The sequence below is a fragment of the Styela clava genome, chromosome 10 (genome assembly GCF_964204865.1).
Source record: "Styela clava chromosome 10, kaStyClav1.hap1.2, whole genome shotgun sequence".
NCBI classification, from domain to species: Eukaryota; Metazoa; Chordata; class Ascidiacea; order Stolidobranchia; family Styelidae; genus Styela; species Styela clava.
The window spans coordinates 14,434,429-14,452,905 of NC_135259.1; the positions used below are offsets into that span (position 1 = coordinate 14,434,429).

At 34.5% G+C, this 18,477-nt stretch overlaps 2 protein-coding genes and 1 pseudogene across 2 annotated transcripts in view; 1 reads left to right on the forward strand and 2 right to left on the reverse strand.

The window, feature by feature from the left end:
- The window catches only part of LOC120338241 (L-fucose kinase-like), a 49,733-nt gene extending 37,434 nt beyond the window's left edge, over positions 1–12,299 (forward strand). The window contains exons 17-31 of the mRNA XM_078117012.1: positions 731–837; positions 1,438–1,547; positions 2,357–2,477; positions 3,055–3,228; positions 3,873–4,011; positions 4,603–4,748; positions 5,333–5,482; positions 6,228–6,312; positions 6,694–6,773; positions 7,278–7,403; positions 8,303–8,374; positions 9,198–9,286; positions 9,813–9,912; positions 10,727–10,950; positions 11,600–12,299. Of these exons, the coding sequence (XP_077973138.1) occupies positions 731–837; positions 1,438–1,547; positions 2,357–2,477; positions 3,055–3,228; positions 3,873–4,011; positions 4,603–4,748; positions 5,333–5,482; positions 6,228–6,312; positions 6,694–6,773; positions 7,278–7,403; positions 8,303–8,374; positions 9,198–9,286; positions 9,813–9,912; positions 10,727–10,950; positions 11,600–11,680 (1,804 nt within the window). The 3' untranslated portion in view covers positions 11,681–12,299. The remainder of the gene's footprint in view (positions 1–730; positions 838–1,437; positions 1,548–2,356; positions 2,478–3,054; positions 3,229–3,872; positions 4,012–4,602; positions 4,749–5,332; positions 5,483–6,227; positions 6,313–6,693; positions 6,774–7,277; positions 7,404–8,302; positions 8,375–9,197; positions 9,287–9,812; positions 9,913–10,726; positions 10,951–11,599) is intronic.
- A 956-nt stretch (positions 12,300–13,255) lies between these two features.
- LOC120338244 (DNA polymerase delta subunit 2-like) lies at positions 13,256–16,786 on the reverse strand. Its single transcript, XM_039406202.2, has 5 exons — positions 16,470–16,786; positions 15,697–15,947; positions 15,158–15,306; positions 14,937–15,092; positions 13,256–14,217 (listed from the first exon to the last, which is right to left on the reverse strand). The coding sequence occupies exons 1-5, from the start codon at positions 16,782–16,784 to the stop codon at positions 13,703–13,705; spliced, it is 1,386 nt and encodes a 461-aa protein (XP_039262136.2). The 5' UTR covers positions 16,785–16,786; the 3' UTR covers positions 13,256–13,702.
- Positions 16,787–16,816: 30 nt separating this feature from the next.
- Positions 16,817–18,409, reverse strand: LOC120337118 (ketosamine-3-kinase pseudogene; annotated as a pseudogene).
- Positions 18,410–18,477: the final 68 nt, after the last annotated feature.

Below are 18,477 nucleotides of genomic sequence, written 5' to 3' on the forward strand. Positions count from 1 at the left end.
CCAGCCCATGGGTCGTAGTTTTCCTACCTCTGCTGTAGATTGTAGAATATGATGAGAGCTAGTTTTGATATATGAGAAAATTGTAGAGTTATAATGTAAACAAATGGAATAGACTTCAAAACATAGGTTTCTGATACTTTTCCCCCATTAAGCCTTTTTCCAATGTTCATTATACACTTGTTTTTTGACTCCTCGCGCACATAATTATCCCATCACAGTTCCTGCGAATTACACAGGGTAATCAGGGGTGCAATGGCAAGCTTGTTCCTAACACTTAGTACAGGCGGTGTGGCTCGACGGGCTAAGCGTTAGGAATACGCTCGCCACCGCACCTCTAATTACTCTGCGTGGGTTCGCAGGTTTGAATCCCATGCAAGGATGGTTATGTGCGAGAGGATTGCTGGACTCCTCGCCGTCGTTGGGTGGTTCACGTAACCGCTGGTCGGTTACGGCTTCCTCCACCACCAAGTCCATGCCTCCGAAAACAAACAATATAACTAATCCCATACCAGACTTGGAATGGTAACTGGACGAGAGGCCGTGGTTCGCTATATGGATAAGCCGTCTTATCGGCTTTCCTCTCCTTCGGGATAAATATGTAAATCCTATCCTATCCAGTATGTCATACTGTCGAGCCCACTGATAAACAATAAATACATACTAGTAATTAGCACTAAAAACTAAATGAAATTGCTTACAATGCTGAAGCAACATCAACCAATATATTTAGACTGAATCACAAGACATTTTTCACTGCCAAGTTGTTTCCTGTACTTCATGCAAGAGATACCATAGATATCCAAGATACACTTTGTCTTCTGAGAGAATCTGTAAAATGTGAGTCCTTTCTTTGGAATGATGAGCTAATATTGTATATGTTGCAAATCACATTTTGATTTTTTATAATTAAATATTAATCCTAACCTGGTACTCATTCACATTGCAACCTGCTTTCAAAAAAATATAGCCAATACTATTGTTCATACTGATAAATAAAATTTTAAAACTCGTGAAAATATTTTGTAAAAGACTGCAAGAGCATGCTATATACCAGGAATGTGGAGTCCGCAACCCTGCTCTGAGTTGCAAAAAATTATAACCCGACTACCGTTTTCACTATGATTCTGGATTAAGTAAATTCTGACTCCGATTCAACTCTGGACTCAGTTTTGATCACAAAAATTTTGAAATATGTACCGGTAAGCCTTATTTATTATTTCATCGTCATTGAGCGGCTTCAGTTCCAACACCACGGAGTTCAAAATTTTCACCCTGCCATCAGAGAGATTGAAAAAATGGCTTTGATACCACAGCTATGCCAGCCAAGCTATGTGGTGCAAATTTAGAACTGCTAGTTGCAGGCCCACACTTTTAAATCTTGGGAATTAGGAATTCAAATTTTTGCTTCCTGAAGATTGTATCTTTGCTTTTTTCTAGTGAAGCAGTATCAGAAATGGAAATCGTCTTGGAGGTTTTCAATTTATGATTTGTTGGAGCAAACTGATCACAATGCTGAGTTTACTTATAGAAGAGAGTTGTCAGTGAAGGTATGTAGCAGCTATGGAAAATAGCTGTCTTGTGTCAAACCGTATGTACTGGCACTTAATGCACCATGATATTCCTGTTGTCTCAAAAATGTCATGTCCCAGAGTTGCCCCATTTGTCTCCTTTTTAGCACATTCACCCCACTGTTCTGACTTATGATAGATATATAGTGAGGGGCAATTAAAGTAAGCACATGAAGTAGGATTCATGCAGGGCTGTGAATTTCAGTGAAAACACTATAATCGTTAATTGCTTACAATGCTGACGCAACATCAATAAAACATTTTTAGACTGAATCACAAGATATACTGCTAACCAGTTAACTGCAGCGAGACGTTTCACACAATAATCTCTAAATTTAGCTTGTTGTGTCACAATGGTTACAAAGCAATTTCTTGAGATCTTATCACGGCATCGCTCAAAATTATTCACAAATCGAGATAGTTTCATGAGTACTCTGCTGCAAGAGCTTTGTAGCATGGTTCGGACGTACGGTATGGAAGTATTTTAGTTGAACCCGATTCTGTTATTAAATTTCATTTATGTGACAAATTTTCAGTGTTCGATGTGAAATTCCACTTTGAGATATCATAAAAATAATAAACGTCAACTGCGCACTTGTTGAATGACATTGAACATACGATTTTGCAATAAAATCCTGGACAATATATTTCAACCGGAAACTGATTCTGAAGTTAATCATTGTCAAATTTTCATAATCAGCAATCTTTTACTACTTTTGCGCATGACTCTACTCTAGGTTGAAATTTTCAAATTCTCAACCATAATTGTGTTTCAATATTTCTTTCAGGTATCTTGTGCAAAGTTGAAACAAAATTTAATACACAATAAAGAAACACATATTCATTCACTTTATGTACTTGGAGTCAATTCTGGGATGCATCAAATGTTATTGGCAGTCTTAGATGAAGGTAAAGATATTTTTATTGTTTTATGAATACTGATTTTGACTTATAGTAAACAAACAGGACATTTAAATTAAAATTAAATTGATAGATTCGGGTGGCCAATGGGAAAATTTGAACATCCCATCATTTAGATGTAGCCTATCACATATCAGTTGTGATTTGATCAGCTAAAAATGTAATTGAATCAGCTTAAAATTGATTTTAATCAGCTTAAAAAGTGATTTGATTGGATAAAAATGTGATTTAATTGGCTTATATGTGATTTGATCGACTCAAAAAGTGATTCGATCGGCTCAAAATGTGATTTGATCGGGTTAAAAAAGTGATTTGATCGACTCAAAAAGTGATTTGATCGACTCAAAAAGTGATTTGATTGGCTAAAAATGTGATTTGATCGGCTCAAAAAGTGATCTGATTGGCTAAAGATGTGTTTTGATCGGCTCACAAAGTGATGTGATCGGCAAGTTTTTGATTTTTGTAATTTCGATTTTCAACCTCTTTTTTTTAAACAATCATGCTAATAAGGCATTGTATTCACTATTCGGTATTATATTGTTAGAATAAAATGACTCTATTTCAGCTGCTCTGGAGTGTGTTTCTCTTGAAAAACCACATCTTTGTGCTCGAGTGTTTTCATGCATTGCCGAGGTTCTCGCTTTAATGGCTGGTGAACATGCTGGACTACGAAGTGGGCCTGCTGCAAACAAGGATTGGAAGAAAGCTTTACTATTACTGGAAAAAAATCAATTGAAAGGTATTTTACAATAGTGATTTAGAATTTATGTGCTTGAGCAGATTTATTGTTTCTAGAGTGCACGATGGATTATATCACACAGAATTTTTTCAGTCAATATTTTTTTCATGGGTTTGCAAGCACATCACTTTTAAAATTTTGACAAAAATTTATTTTAGATTTTGTTTGCTTTCCTGGTGTCCTTCCATGCTTTAATACCTGTTTTCAGCATTCATGTATGGCGTTTACGCTAATTATGATGTCAAAATAATCAACTTATTACAATTGGGTTTAGTGAATCATTTCTTTATGACGTACTACCTAATTTTTCGGTTTCGGTATAAACCTAGTATGATGTAGTTGCAATTAAAATTTAAATTATATCTATGTAGGTTGAAATATCAGCATTCCCAAATTTATTCCACCGATAATGTTTTATTGAAACTGGTGTCATTGTGTGTATGGATGCAAGGTTGAAATCGGCCGTTTAAAATGGATTCAAGATTCTTGCTACACGCTAACACAAATATACATTTGTGATTTTTGGCTGTTCAAAATCAGGCTTTCTCAGACAAACTTTTTTATTTGTTAGATAACTTTGGTCAGACAAAACCTCAAAGATATATATTTGTGTTAGTCTAATCACCTAATTTTATTTGTTTCAGATGGCATACTTGCATTGGCAGAGATCAGATCTCACTGGCTACACAATCCAGATTTATTAATACGGGCTGCAAGACATTATGAGAGAGCAGAACATATTTTTATCAAGCATGCTTGCACAACGGTAGTTAAGTTTATAAGGTATTGATTATTCATTTATCGGACGTCCTAATGTAACCACTCTTATTGCTCCTTGATATATAAACCTAAAGATTTTTGGAAGTTATTTGATCAAAAAGGATAATTCTTCCTGTTCTTTACAAAACTTTTGATGTTACTTCATCGCAGCATCATTTAGATTCAAAATATTTAACTTCTTGGCATTCAAAAGTACTGATAGCTAATTTTAGCATAATCTATCGCAATTTTTGTGGGACAGATTTTCAGTTGCTGCAACAATTCCAAAACTCCTTGAGCTGAGATTTATAGCTAAATTTTCACAGCATATCTGAAAACTGACAAACCGCAAGCAAATCCATGGAAACAAGAAAATACTCCCATTCATGCTTGAAAATCTGTCTGGGTGATAAAAGTGTCCGAGCGACCACAAAATTTTAAATGTTTCTTGGATGTCAGCTCATTGCTGATTGGACACTGTTGTGGAAATAAATAATTGTTTGATGCTTGGGAGAATGCGTTCCTCATTTTAAAATGTTTAATTTGTCATCATTTTTTTTTTCTTTCACCACTATTATCCATTGACGGAATAAAAAGTATTGTATTCTTTTTTAGGACTCTACCAGGGAATGTGCTTAAGAAGGGTTTATGGTTGTCTTGTGAATGCCCTACAAGAATAGATCTCTCTGGTGGTTGGTCAGATACGCCTCCAATATGTTATGAAAATGGTGGGTCTGTCGTAAACGTTGCTCTATTGCTTGGTAAGTTGAAGTGAATATTTTTCACTAGATACATTCTTGTTATAGTAATTACACTTGAAAGTAAGTGATTTACATTCTTGGAAGATATGTATGTACTCACTATGGTTTAATAATAGCAATCACTCTTTCCATAAATCCAATCTGGTATTGTGGTTGTTGTCTGTCTGGGTTGCTTTTTTTTAAACTAATATGCCAATCAATTAGAAATTACAGTCCAATATGGTTGATGCCTCTGGAATGATTTTCCTTTTATTTTATTTTTCAATTTCAATTTTCTTCAAGCCATATGGGACTGAATATTTTACACAAAATTTTGCTGTTTCATTTTCATTGCTAGCCAACTTTTATATAGCGTTTATTTAAGCTTACTTTCTTGTTTATGTTGTTACAGTTTGAACTGTAATTTAAATTTGAAGTACCAGAATTGGGCTATTTGGAATAAAAAGGTTTTCATCAGACCATGGCTTCATTTTCTGCCCTTTTCTACAGTGTCTTTTGCCATTAAATGTCTTTTTCCTTTACATGTCTTTTACCATTAAATGAAAACCTATTGATTTCTGTTTTTTTTTATTTTTTTTTATTAGAAAATGAACGTCCAGTTGGTGCACGAGTAAAAGTTATCAAAGAGCCAATGATTTCGATGACAACAGTAATAAAAAAAGATAAAGTGTCTTTCTCTAACCCTTATTATGATATTGAAAAGTTCCGAGATTACTGCCGACCACAAGCCCAGGGTATGCCAATTTTTTTGGAGACAAGCGTAGACATTTAATGCACTATTCAATGTCACCCTGCAATTTATCCCACTTTGATGAACATAGCAAGTGGGTCAGGCAATCCGTCCCTGACAAAGTCTATATTATTTTATATTGATGAAATAGCTCAAGGCTTGCGCTATTATAATACTACAAAGATCATGTCGCTTTGATCATATCAAGTTTGTTTTTATATATACTTATAGTTTGTATAATTCAGACAATAAAAGCCAATTGAACTATTGTACAGGTTTTTCTCGAGCCTCTGGAATGCTACATTGGGGTTTCGGTCGACCTAAAACGTCGAAAGTCCACTGATCTAGACCAGGGCTCCCCAAACAGAGTTTGCGACCCCACACAACGAATTGTAGTGGTCGCAAGAAGAACACCAATTTTACACAAATTACTTATATCTATTAGACTATTATACTATTTTGGACTTTTGATTTGGAACACGATTTTTAAAACTAGTGCAATACATAAATCTTACGATTTTGAGAGAATACATAGAGAGGGTATCCGCTTTCATCGAACTGTTTAGCATTTTAAACAGGAACCGGAGTTGCGGAAAATTTCAAAAAGACAAGAAGGGGTTGGAGCTTATAAGTTTTGAAAGCCTTGATCTGTACTAGTCTTCGACACCCTCACATTAGGTGACTTAGCTTCTGTAAAAATATTAGACAGTTTAGAAAAAACTATTCCAAAATGAATATTATTATTCCAGATGCATTATTGAAAGCCTGTTTTGTATTTGCTGGAATTGTTTCATTGGATTCCAAGTTATCACTGGAAGAACAATTACTGGAAAGGTTGGGAATTTTGAATTCATTCATTTTTGATGATTTTCATTTTTCCTATATAGTGACTTCTTAGTGAACCTATAGATGAAAGTTTTAATGTAAATCCTAAGTCATGTCACCCAATGATTATTGCTCAAAAAATATTTTAATCCAAAATCTAGTTGTTTCTCTGTGGAACCAGCATGTCAGCATAGTCAACCATCAGGTCCATGCGTCTGAAATGAATAACTCCTTTAGTATTCCCATACCTGATATGGAATGGTAATTAGATGAAAGATTATAGTTTACCATATAATTCAGCCATCTTATCGACTTCCGTCTACACCAAAATAAAATACTGTCCATTGAACAATCAATCCGTCATGGATAGAATTTTTTCTATGTAATCAGATATGGCGGAGGACTAGAAATTCAAACCTGGTCAGACTTACCTCGAGGATCCGGACTCGGAACAAGTAGTATTCTTGCAGGTATATTGTGCAGAAAGATTATTCAATCAATTTTACAAATATGAAAATTTACTGTCTTGATTTTATCATTGTTGGTTTCAAATTCGATTGTATAATTTGACACAAAATGGATCTATGGAAAGTTTGTTAAAATCTTGTTGTTGTTAGGAAAAAAAAACTTTTCTGCCCAACTAATGAACCAATCAATTTTAAATTTCCTTTCGAGTTCTAATTCTAGTTAGCCAAACTCAGAAATTGAATTTGTCAGAGTCAGAATTTCAGATCTCTTATGGTGATAATTAAAGTAAAATTTTATTTACATTCCATAATTGATCTCAACAGACGAAGAAGGTTTGCATATGCCAAAGCTTTTGCTATCAAAATTCAGCTTTCATAAAGCTGGATTCTAATATTTCTTAAAACTGGATTTGGGTGACAATTCAACATTGAATGTTAATCAACCAGGGGATAATAAATTTCCCTCAGACTTCACAGCATAAGTAGTTATTATTTCTTACCTGACAGGTGCAATTATCACGGTTTTGCTTTATTCTGGAGGCCATGTTGCTGATTTAGATTGTGTCATGCATGCAGTATTGATGGTTGAACAATTGATGACAACAGGTGGAGGTTGGCAGGATCAAGTCGGAGGTATTTGTTGTAATATTTTTCGATTTTTTTATGAAACGTTTTTGCTTTGAACCAGGCTCTGTACAAGCAACTGTTATAATATGAACGACTATTTTTGAGAGGACTGGAAACTTACAATTCGGCTCTGCCTATACAACCGGTTCTCAGCCATTAGATCATGGCCCACTTCTGGGCTACAGAAACACTGCCAGGGTTTTTGATAAATTAGTCAAACTTTTATCGAAATAAATGATTCTGCTGCTTTTTGGCTCTGGGTGGTAATTCTCATTTTAATTACTCAAAGTGTCTATCTTTGTAAAAACAATTTCTTGTTTTTCCTGTATTTCTCCCCTTGCATGAGAAAGTAAATGGGCCAAAGTACAATTTTTTGTGCAACAAAAATGGGCTCTGAAAGAAAAAAGGTTGAAAACCACTGAGCCTCCTATCCAATTCACTACATGAGGGATGAGATAGTGGGTGAAAAGGTTCAAATCCAAGATGTTTACCCTGTGAAAGGAACATACATAGATATCTCGGTAGTCGACCAAAAACCGCACGTCTTGGCTGCCTCTCGACAATTCAACAAGCATCAATTTGGGTCAAAACGTTACCTGGATATTATGTGTTAAGAAATTGTTGTAATTTAGTGCTTTTTCGTGCCGTTGATCATGCTTCTAAAAAACGAGTACCTTAAAGGAAGAAGTGAAGAAAATATTTACCATTGTTTCTTATGGCGAAAAAGTTTTGGTACTGTAACGAATTGGTAGTCAAACACCTATCCCGAACAAATTATGTTCGATTACTGATATATTGTTGTAGTCAGGGGCAGCGCTCAAAGGATTATGATTGTCTGCAATCTACTGTAATTTGATCGTAAAATCTCCGAATTGATAAATTGTTTCATTACTTCATCTTTTTAGGAATGGTAGGTGGTATCAAGAGATGTTTCTCAGAGAATGAACTTCCTCTGAAAATAGGAATGAAACCAATTGGTGAGATAGGTTTTCAGTTTACTTTACCCTATCTCTAAAAGCCTGCGATTTTTTAACAAAGCCTGACAGTTAGCGGTTCGCAACTTCATTTGACTTCTTCCATTAGGGCTATTCCGATGTTCAGTTGGGGTGATATGGTAGATGAAATTGGTTGTTGCTCCTAAAATAAAGAACATTTTGAATAATCTAATCTTTTGCATTCGATGATTGATTGCTGTAACATGTAAAAGAAAATAGACCTGATAAACTCATTTTGTCTTGTGTATTTCTTACTTTTCTAAAAAAAAAAAAATTTTTTTAAATTGTTTAAATCTGGCCCAGCTATGTAGTAGGAATTGTGATGCAAGACCCAATGGTATTTAACTATTACTACAAAATAGTATCACAGATAGTCCAAAATGAAACAGCTATTCGAATACAATAAAAGTTGGTTTGTTTAATATAGTAAGTTCTTAATTTATGAACATTTTTTATTTTTCAATTTTTCATTTTAAGCATTTAACATCTGATGATTGGGAATAATATATGGTACTTCATACAACTTCTGACACTATACAAAAATTTGAACATATTCAAAATAAAACCTATTTTCGTTTATCTGCACTACAATATACCTTGAGTCCATCAAATTCATAACATATTTCTTGTTTGAAATTAATATTTGAGAATGCATTCTGTATCATAGATAATTTGTTACTTTTAAATTCCTGGTCATTAAGACTCAAATAGAAAATTTGTACATATTGTAATTTGCTTGCTATATTTATACCCAAATTTTTTATTAAGGTTACTAGTTATTGACTACAGCTAATTACTTTATCAGCTGTCGGTAAAGATTTCCTTGGGAAATTTGAAGAAAGACTAAAACTGATATATACTGGAAAAACAAGACTTGCTAGAAACATGTTGCAGGTATTGGGTATAATAGTATGAATGGTTGTGGAAATTAGGCCTGTCTGAAATGCATGCCATATTGAATTCTTAGCTAGTGTTATGAGAAAGTCACACTTCAACATTTGGAGAGTTATGGTGTATGCATAATTAAGTATTGTAATAGCAATAAGGAATATTAGAACTTTATCGAGTACAGGGAGATAAATGTGAGAGTAATTTTCAACCTATACAAGCAAAATATTCAACTTCAGCATTCCAGATAAAAATTTAAATTCCTTGTATAATTTGGCATTTCTACGGCATTTCTACATGACTGTTCTACATTTAACTACATTGTGGTATAGAACGACGCATATACAGAACTTGATTTTTAAAATTGATAAATATCAGGATTATATTCTTCATAACAGCGAAATTTTAAGGTCTGACTTATGTATCCCTATTTTGATTAAATTAATAGGAAGTTTTGGTATGATTGTTGTAAATAAGAAATAATTGATTAATTTTTTTTTTTAATATCTCAAGCAACAAATTGTTATTTCAGGATGTCCTACGGAACTGGTATACTAAAACTCCAAAAATTATCAAGAATTGTAAAAATCTTGTCAACAATGCTCTTAATTGTGAGGAATCATTTTTAAAAGGTAATAAAAATACTATTCAGAAATTTGTCTTCAAATTAATATTACAAACTTTCAAAAAAATTTTGATGTTGAAATTTAAGTTTCAAAATGGCTTCTTTACTAGTTTTTAGTTGATTTTTGATTGCAACTTATATATTGACACATATTGTTGATTTTGATTTTCTTAGTTATCATCTTTTGTTAACTAAAAACAGTTCTACGCAGAATTTTAAATACGTTAACATAACGAAAGTCTAGTCATTCACACTTCACTTTAACACCGTTTATGACATAGAAATTTTTCATATAGCATGCACATTTAATCAAATCGATGTGGAAGCTTACTTTTATACACATAAATGACCATAACGTGACTTTTTTGTCAACATTGAGGGATTCAATTATTTTGTGTTAGTTTACTTATTAAATGCGAGCCGGGGGAATTTAAAAAAAAAGAGAAGAATTTAGGAGAAAGTGGGTTGCTATTTAGCCATATACACAACATTATCTAGCAACATTGCACCGTGCAGGTTTGGACACTTAATGTAACTGTTGGACATGTATCCTTATATAATGATGCTTTTCATTTCTCTCACTGTTCATGGTATGAATACACTCTCCACCTCTGATTACCCTGCACGGGTTCTCAGGTTCTAATCTTTGGGGATAATTATTTGGTGAGGATTGCTGGATTCACCGTCGCCATAGGTTGGTCACGTAACCACTGGTCAGCTACGGCTTTGGACGGAAATGGTTTACTATATGATCAAGTCGTCTCCTTATTGGCTTTCCTCACCTCTGGATAAATATGTAAATTCTATTATTTTTTTTATAGGTGACATTGGAGCAGTGGGTGAATGCATTAATGAATACTGGAAGCAAAAGAAAATAATGGCGCCAGGTTGTGAACCGGCGTCTTGTACAGAGATAATGAAAGTCCTGCAACCTTATTCCTTAGGACAAACACTCGCTGGAGCAGGGGGTGGAGGTTTTCTGTGTGTTTTATTGAAGGAACCACAGACTAAAGAGTTTATCTATGATCTAGTAAAAAATATAAAGGTGAGTGCCGCTTACATTTTGCAAAATTTGTCGAAGTCCACATTTTACTCAACTCGATCGGAACTGAAATATTATAGTAGTGAAAATAGCAAATAGAAACCATTTCGTATGCATATATTCTTTTATTAGGACTGCAATAAAAGGGAGCAGTGGTAAGAGTCTGGGAGTTTGCATTAAACCCGTGCTTGTTTTTTGTTTCAAATGTTAGAGGAATGCAACAAATGGTTTACGCACACACAGATGACAACACAAGTTATATTTGGCATTTCAAAAGTTAATATAAAATTTACGAAAAGTGTGTCATGTTAATGCAGCTTATGTAGTGGCACACATACATTATATGAAATGAGCCAACCTGTTTTATTAGTGGGCACGATACAAAACTACAGCTTTTTCCAAAATTTTGAATCCCACCACTAGGTAAGATTGAGTGCTGTTGAAAGACTGAATTCTACTTTTCGATTATAAGCTATAATATATCTACACATGACTCTTGACATGACTGCAAACCAGCTGGTTATGTGAAGATCCGCATGCTCTGATCTCATGAAAGTTGATTAAGTCATGAAAATAACATAAAACTGCTGTCTGGCTCTATGAAATAATTCTCCATTTGTCAGGATTCATACTAAATTCTTTTCATTTCCAGGGTGCTGAAGATTTGACTGTGTATAATGCTACGGTAGACATGACTGGTGCTTTGATATCTACCACAAGTGTGGATGACTGATCATCCTTTAGACCAGGGGTGTGCAACCTTTTTCGCAGGCGGGCCAAATATCAATAACCGGGTGAAACCGCGGGCCGCACCTACATTTAACACAGCTTTCTATTAGTTGCAGGCACAAAATGATGTCTTTTTGTTATTGATCTCATGTCATCATTAGGGGTCCTTGCAGAAATGATAAGTTAAAACGCCTAAATTGTTAGCTTTTGTATCTTTTAATAATAATTTTTTTTAAACTGCTCTCCAGTTGCCTCCGCGGGCCGCACAATTTTCCTTTGCAGGCTGCATTTGGGCCGCACTTTGCACAGCCCTGCTTTAGACCTTTAGTCTAAAAACCAAAATTTCTTCAATAGTGTATCATGATCGCAAATTTCTAAATTTAACTTAGGTTGTTAACCTAGACACTCATGTGCAAAAAAAACGCTCATAATAATTGCTTTCACTAACTTGAAAATCAAATGTCTTGTTATATGCAGTTTATGCAATATGACCGCAGTCGTTTATAAACTTATGCCATCGTTTGTATGAGCATCAAATTTTGTTTCTTGCTATTATTCAGCTATATTGTTTGTTTACTTTTTTATTACAGTGATTCAAATGAAATAAACACTTCTTTCAATTTGTCTTGTGCAATTTCAAAGTAGGACTTTAAAATTGTCTATGAACCGTTTCACAATTTTATTGAATGTGACCTCGGACCTCTGTAGTAGTAGCTGGTTCTGAGGTTAATATAATGTGCCAATTACCCACTATTTTTCACATTTCAAAACTGTTGAGATCCAGGTGGTTCGCCATCTTGTTTTAAATGTCGGACAACCACAGCAAATGATTTATATACATCGCATCTGACAACTAGTGTGAAATTTGGCATCCAGAGTTATGCATTAGTTTTCTAAAGCATGTTATGTTAATGCAGTTTACATAACGAGACACATATTTTCTGAACCTTATTGTGGTGGGTTCGGTACAAAAGATAACCCGCTTTTGAATCCCATCCCTGCAGATGGCTTTAAACAGTACTATCACGAATCTCTTTTTCGAGATGAACAGATTAGGTCTTAGACTGAGCAACTGTGAATCGGCGCCATTAGGGACAGTTATATACAGTTTTTCCTCATCTGTTCTATAGCATGTGGCTTTAAAACAATGTCAATAAATATAATCATTAAAATTGAGCAATCGTGGTCTTCATAGCCCACAATTCACAGCTAAATGCTGTACTTGCAAATCTTGTTACTTATCGCCATTGCTTACCATTAAAATCTTGAATATCAGACAGTTGTAACATTATTCATAAGTTAGATGAATGGTAAAGGTAAATAAATGGTAGAAGGTGTGTTACTTGAAATAGAATACCTGATAAATGCGCACCTTGCTATTTTTCTTCACGTAGAAGGCTAGTTTCCAAATATCTCTCAGACAAGCTAGAAGTGAAAAGCACATTGGTAAACCAGATTTCATATCATATGACCCTAGTCCAGTCATTTGTGGTAGTTGGCAAAGCAGGTCGTTATTCGACATATCCAAGCAATTCATTCTGGGGCCCCAATTCAATTGCCTCACTAAAACTTCTATAGATCATAAGTCTTCAAAATGTATTGGCAGTGAATGTAGTAAGCATGTGGTATATTTATAAATAAATGTTAACTAGTGACGATATTGATAACAACCTGATCTAGATTCTATAATGTGAATAGAAGTGTGTAACAGCTGGGACTGGAATTCTGAGAATATTCAATCAGTTTACAATTACTTTTCATCACAACCTGTCATTGTAGGTATGTACCTTCACCAAATACTGCAAACTAGTTTGAGGCATTCAGAGTCGTAAAGAAACAAGCCTAACTTCATATTAATGTGAGGAAATTTTGTTCCATACTGTGTCTTTGACATCAACAGATTTTTTTCTGATTAATTAACAGTCAATGTGTTTTTATTGAGATTCTTTGCACTAATGAGTATCTTGAATGACCGCTAATTTTGGGAAATAGCTCATCATTAAGGGATAAAATGTTTGACCACACATCATTTTTCAGGCTCTGAAGAATCCCAAAAATCTCCAAACGTTATTGGTTCGCAAGTCAAAGTACGTAAATTCAGTAAAACTGCTGTCTCAGTTTTATCAAAGCTCGGCACACTTATCGCCAAAACTGACTGACCATCGTTACCAGTGATGGTTTTTGCACCGTAAGTCTCTTGATTCCCTGCGAAATAAACATGTGGAAAATTGTCTTCTGGGATGATAAAGGGGTCGTTTTCATAATAAGGAAAACAACCCAGTGAATCAGGTGCAGTTGGTGCAAGATGTGCACTTAATAGTGTCTGTTCCAGTAGTTTCATTGAGTCACTTTCATTTCCAAATTGCTGAAGGTTTTTGATGTTTTGTCCTGATGTACCAAGAATTTTTACTTCTTCGATCTCACACTCATAAGGGTTAGTGACAGTCTTAAATGTGCTTGTTCTATAAGATCCTGATTTTGGAAACATGCAACTATGTAATGGTTGCTGTGGTAACATAAAGTTTGTCGGATCATATTCACCTGAAAAGTATGTACATCATAGTAAAAGTATGCGTATGATAAAAATTTGAAACTATAACATGTATATGATGAAAAAAATTCTGTACTCCCGTAGACCGTAGTATGTGTACCGGGTTAGGTTAGGTCATAATTTTATTACGATTTTCCTTATTTTAGTTCGAGGACCGTCTGTGTTAGCCAAGTGAATATACCTCCTGCGCATAGGTTTCAGTCCCTTTACACAACTTGATGTAAAATAGGTAAACAATATTTATACTGATTCACATGAAAGCAGAAATATGATTGGTGCAATGCCACGGTGGTTAGAAGGTTCAATCTGACTGTATCGTAATTTTGATTAATCATGTTCAAATCTCTTGCCCACCAGCTCACCCTGGCAGTAATAATACAAAAATAAATAGCTTCTTATGTATCAGCAAATGCACTGTCACGAGTAAAGATGTCAACAAAATGTAGAATTATTGGGGAGATGAGAATTGACAGAATTGGAGCCATATATTGTGCGAAACGACATCAATTTACAGGTTCTAATCAAATACTTTCAAATCTGGAATTTGTAACCTATTTTTAGATTCTATGAGTAATGACTTCTCGGAGCCATATTGATTTCTAAAGAGAAGTCCCTACTCATAGAATCTAAGAAATAGGTTGCAAATTCCAAATTTGAAAAGCGTTTTTTTAAAACTCGATTTAATCCGATGGACAACAAAAAGACCCACCGCTCATGACATCCACACTGATCTGAGGTAAGAGTTGTACAAGAAAATCATCCAATGTTTGCATTGCAGCAACACTCTGAGCTTCCTCCTTAATTGTTAAATACTTTGCACGTTTTTGAGAGTCTTTATCCTGTGTCTCAACACTGAGTGAATTGCCTGGAATGACGCAAAAGAATAGCATAATCCAGAAAGACCCTAGCTTTTACATTGTGAGAACTAACCTGCAATAATGACATGAACAATGGATGAACTTGATTTCTGATCTGATGGTTCTCCAAGTAAACCAATAATATAATCAATCATTAATTGTATTGAAAGTAGTTTTTCATTCTTAGCTCCAAGTCCCAGACCAGAGAGTAGTAAAACAAACCTGGGTAAAGTGTAGAAAACAACAATGAAGTTTACAGGATACTTACTATTCAATAGAAACCAGTCAGTAGGATGTTTTGAATATGCATCGATTTTGCAATTGGTCGAATAAGTTTAATATATTTATTGTGATTAATTTAGTAATTAGTTTTTTGAGGCTGAACCAATTGTGACAACAAGGACAGGTGAAAAATGTGTCAGTGAGCACTCCTAATAATTCCAAAAATAAATCGAATTCCCTTATATCTCACTACTTTAATATTTTTTGTTCCTCTGTGGCTGTGCTCAAAAAGAACAAAAGATTCAGTAATGCGACAACGACAAGGAATTTTGAATGTGCAACAAAATTCGAAGGTAAAAGCAACTCCAAAACTATTCAAATCTAGCATACCTATCTTCATCTAACTTTGGTGGTGGTTCTTGTTTCCCAATTCCAGCGAAGGTAAAATCATCAACACGAAACTGTCCTGCTTTATCTTCGATTCCTGCTAATGCCACGACTGTTCCAGTGTATGATGTTTGTGGGTCTATGTTTCCACTGAGCGATATTCTTTGCAAAGTGTCTTCGAGAATTAAACTATCATTTTCCGAGACAAATTTTTCTCGAGTAGGTTGAACTTGTAAATTGTGCTCCTCACTTACCTGTAACGAGTAAAAAACGAGAACATTGATTACTTTGTTGAGTGAGGTAATTTTCACACTGCCTACAATATTATAGGAATGTCATCAGATAAACGCATTACAATGAGTAAATTTTTGGATATAAAATTTGTTGTTATTACGGTAATAACATAATATTCACATACGACATACTCCAGAAAAGGGAATTTTCGATCTGCATTTTATACAAGACTTCTGGGAAATTTTATACTAAACTCGGACTCCAATCATGAGTCATACTCAATCGGACTTCAGGTTGACAAAATTCTTCGACTGCAGCTCCAAGAAAACCAAAAAATTTTGACCACAAAAACTTTGAAATGTGCAAACTTTCTCCAATTGTATGTTAAGAATGCCAAGTGAATTTGGTGCTTTTGGGTGTCGTTGCAAATTTTGGCTGCGACTATTATAATTACCAGTAAGTCTAAAATTCAAACTCCGACTATGCAGCACTGCTTTATACATCAGCAAATACTCGCTGCTTTGAGAAAAATCAAAACAGACCTCTTTCAAAATACTTGGTTGTAAATCCATATGCTTGAACAAAATTCCAATAACACAGCATTTTTCATTCAGTTTCACTTTTGCTAATTGCCGTACGGGATACTCGTCACCCCACTTAGCTTCAGCCGCAATCTCAAGTCTCTTCTTCATGAGGTTACTTCTTACAAAGTACATGTTGGCATACTGTTTTTCGCAAGGCAAATTTCGTCTTCGAAAACGCTCAGAGCAGTCTTTACGTAGGCATATTGGCCTCACAAATTTTTCAGTATCCTCAGATGTGTCCATTGCAGTTTCTTCATCTTCTGTTGGTGGCATTGCGAAGAATATTATTGTTATGTATATTGTCACTAAGCAAAAGAGTACAGTTGAATATTAGATAAATGCATTACACAAATACATGAAAATATAGAAAATTTTGTAAAACAACTGCTACATTGGCTTCCAGAATTACTGATATTTCATCACATTGAAATTTGCTGGGAATAAATTAAATTTTAAAGACAGTATAGACACAGAAATAATTATTTTATCACCTTAACTTGTTGGGCACAGTAGCCTATTGATAGCATTTTACGCTCGATTAATCACCCTAGTTGAAATTCTGGAATTCAAACCCTATGCCTAGAGTGTAAAAATTGAGTAGGCAATAGAAAAACAATAAATTTTTCGATCATTTCAAAAAAACATTAAAGCCTCGAATATATATCAGTAGCTGGCTGTCTTGTCGCAATGTCAAACTTAGGCCTATTTGGAACAGACATCTCAGTTGATTAATCGTGTCTCAAAGCGGATCATCGTGATCAGTTTCCATCACCCTCAAAGCCCTGACAATTCAGGTTTCAGAACATATATTCAAGCAGTAAATTCCATGTTGAATGGTGGAGCATTAGCTAAAATTTGCCTTAATTGGGATGCGTATTACAAAAGAAAAGTATGAATTTGGATTCATACAAAGTTTTATCAAGAAACATTTACAGATTAGCAAGATATCTCATATATTTCAGTGCATTTTCACGATATTGACGTCCATCATGTACTGGACCTAGTTGATTCCAATGATTAAGATATAACAACAATAAATATAATTTCTCTCTCTTATCAAAATCTTGAGCTTTAGGTAGAAACTTATGATACTCGTCAAAAAAGAGTTCAGAAAATCCACCAAAAACATGAGGCATAGATAAATCATATTCAGAATGTCCATAAAAAGCGATAGGATCAAAAACACAGGGCTCCTTTTCTAATTCTCCTGCGTTTCCATACCATAGGTCACCATGTAAAAGAGATGGTGTGATTTTTAATCCTTTAGGAAAAAGCTTAGGAATATTTCTTTCAACAATTGGCCAAAGTGATAAAGCTTCACAATGCCCGTATTTTATTTCTAACTTGTCTATATGGGGTTTCAATCTCTGTTGAACGAAAAATGACAACCAATCGCTACACCAAGTATTCTTCTGTCTCAAATGGCCATTATAAGTGACAGTATCAAATCCAAAGTTTTGTACAACAACGGTATCATCCAACTTTCCAACGTATGATTCATTTTTCTCCATTTTTGCAATTTTTTTGGCATTAAGTAGATGTAGCTCTGCTAGTTTTTGTCCCATTAATTTGGCATGTTTCTCGAGCGGCTTCATATTAAGAAACTCTAATGCCAGTAATGCACTTCCATCGTCTAATTGAACAATCTTTTTATATTTGGGAACTTTTATAATTTTAGTATCCTCAATAGTTTGTAAGCTAGCACATTCACCCTCAAACGTTGCCATTGCAGTGCTTCGTTCATAATGCTTTACAAATATTTTTCCTTTATTAGTGTTGTAAGCTTTCCCAGTGCATATTTCTCCACTGCCTGTCTCTCCTGTGAAGTGGATCCATGAAAGGTCTAGTTCTTGCTTCAAAATATCTTCCATTTCAAAAAATATTTGAACAAAACACATTCACATAATAATTGCAAATTTTTTTATCGAAATAGCACCACGCAAGCAAGCATAGTGCAAACATTTCA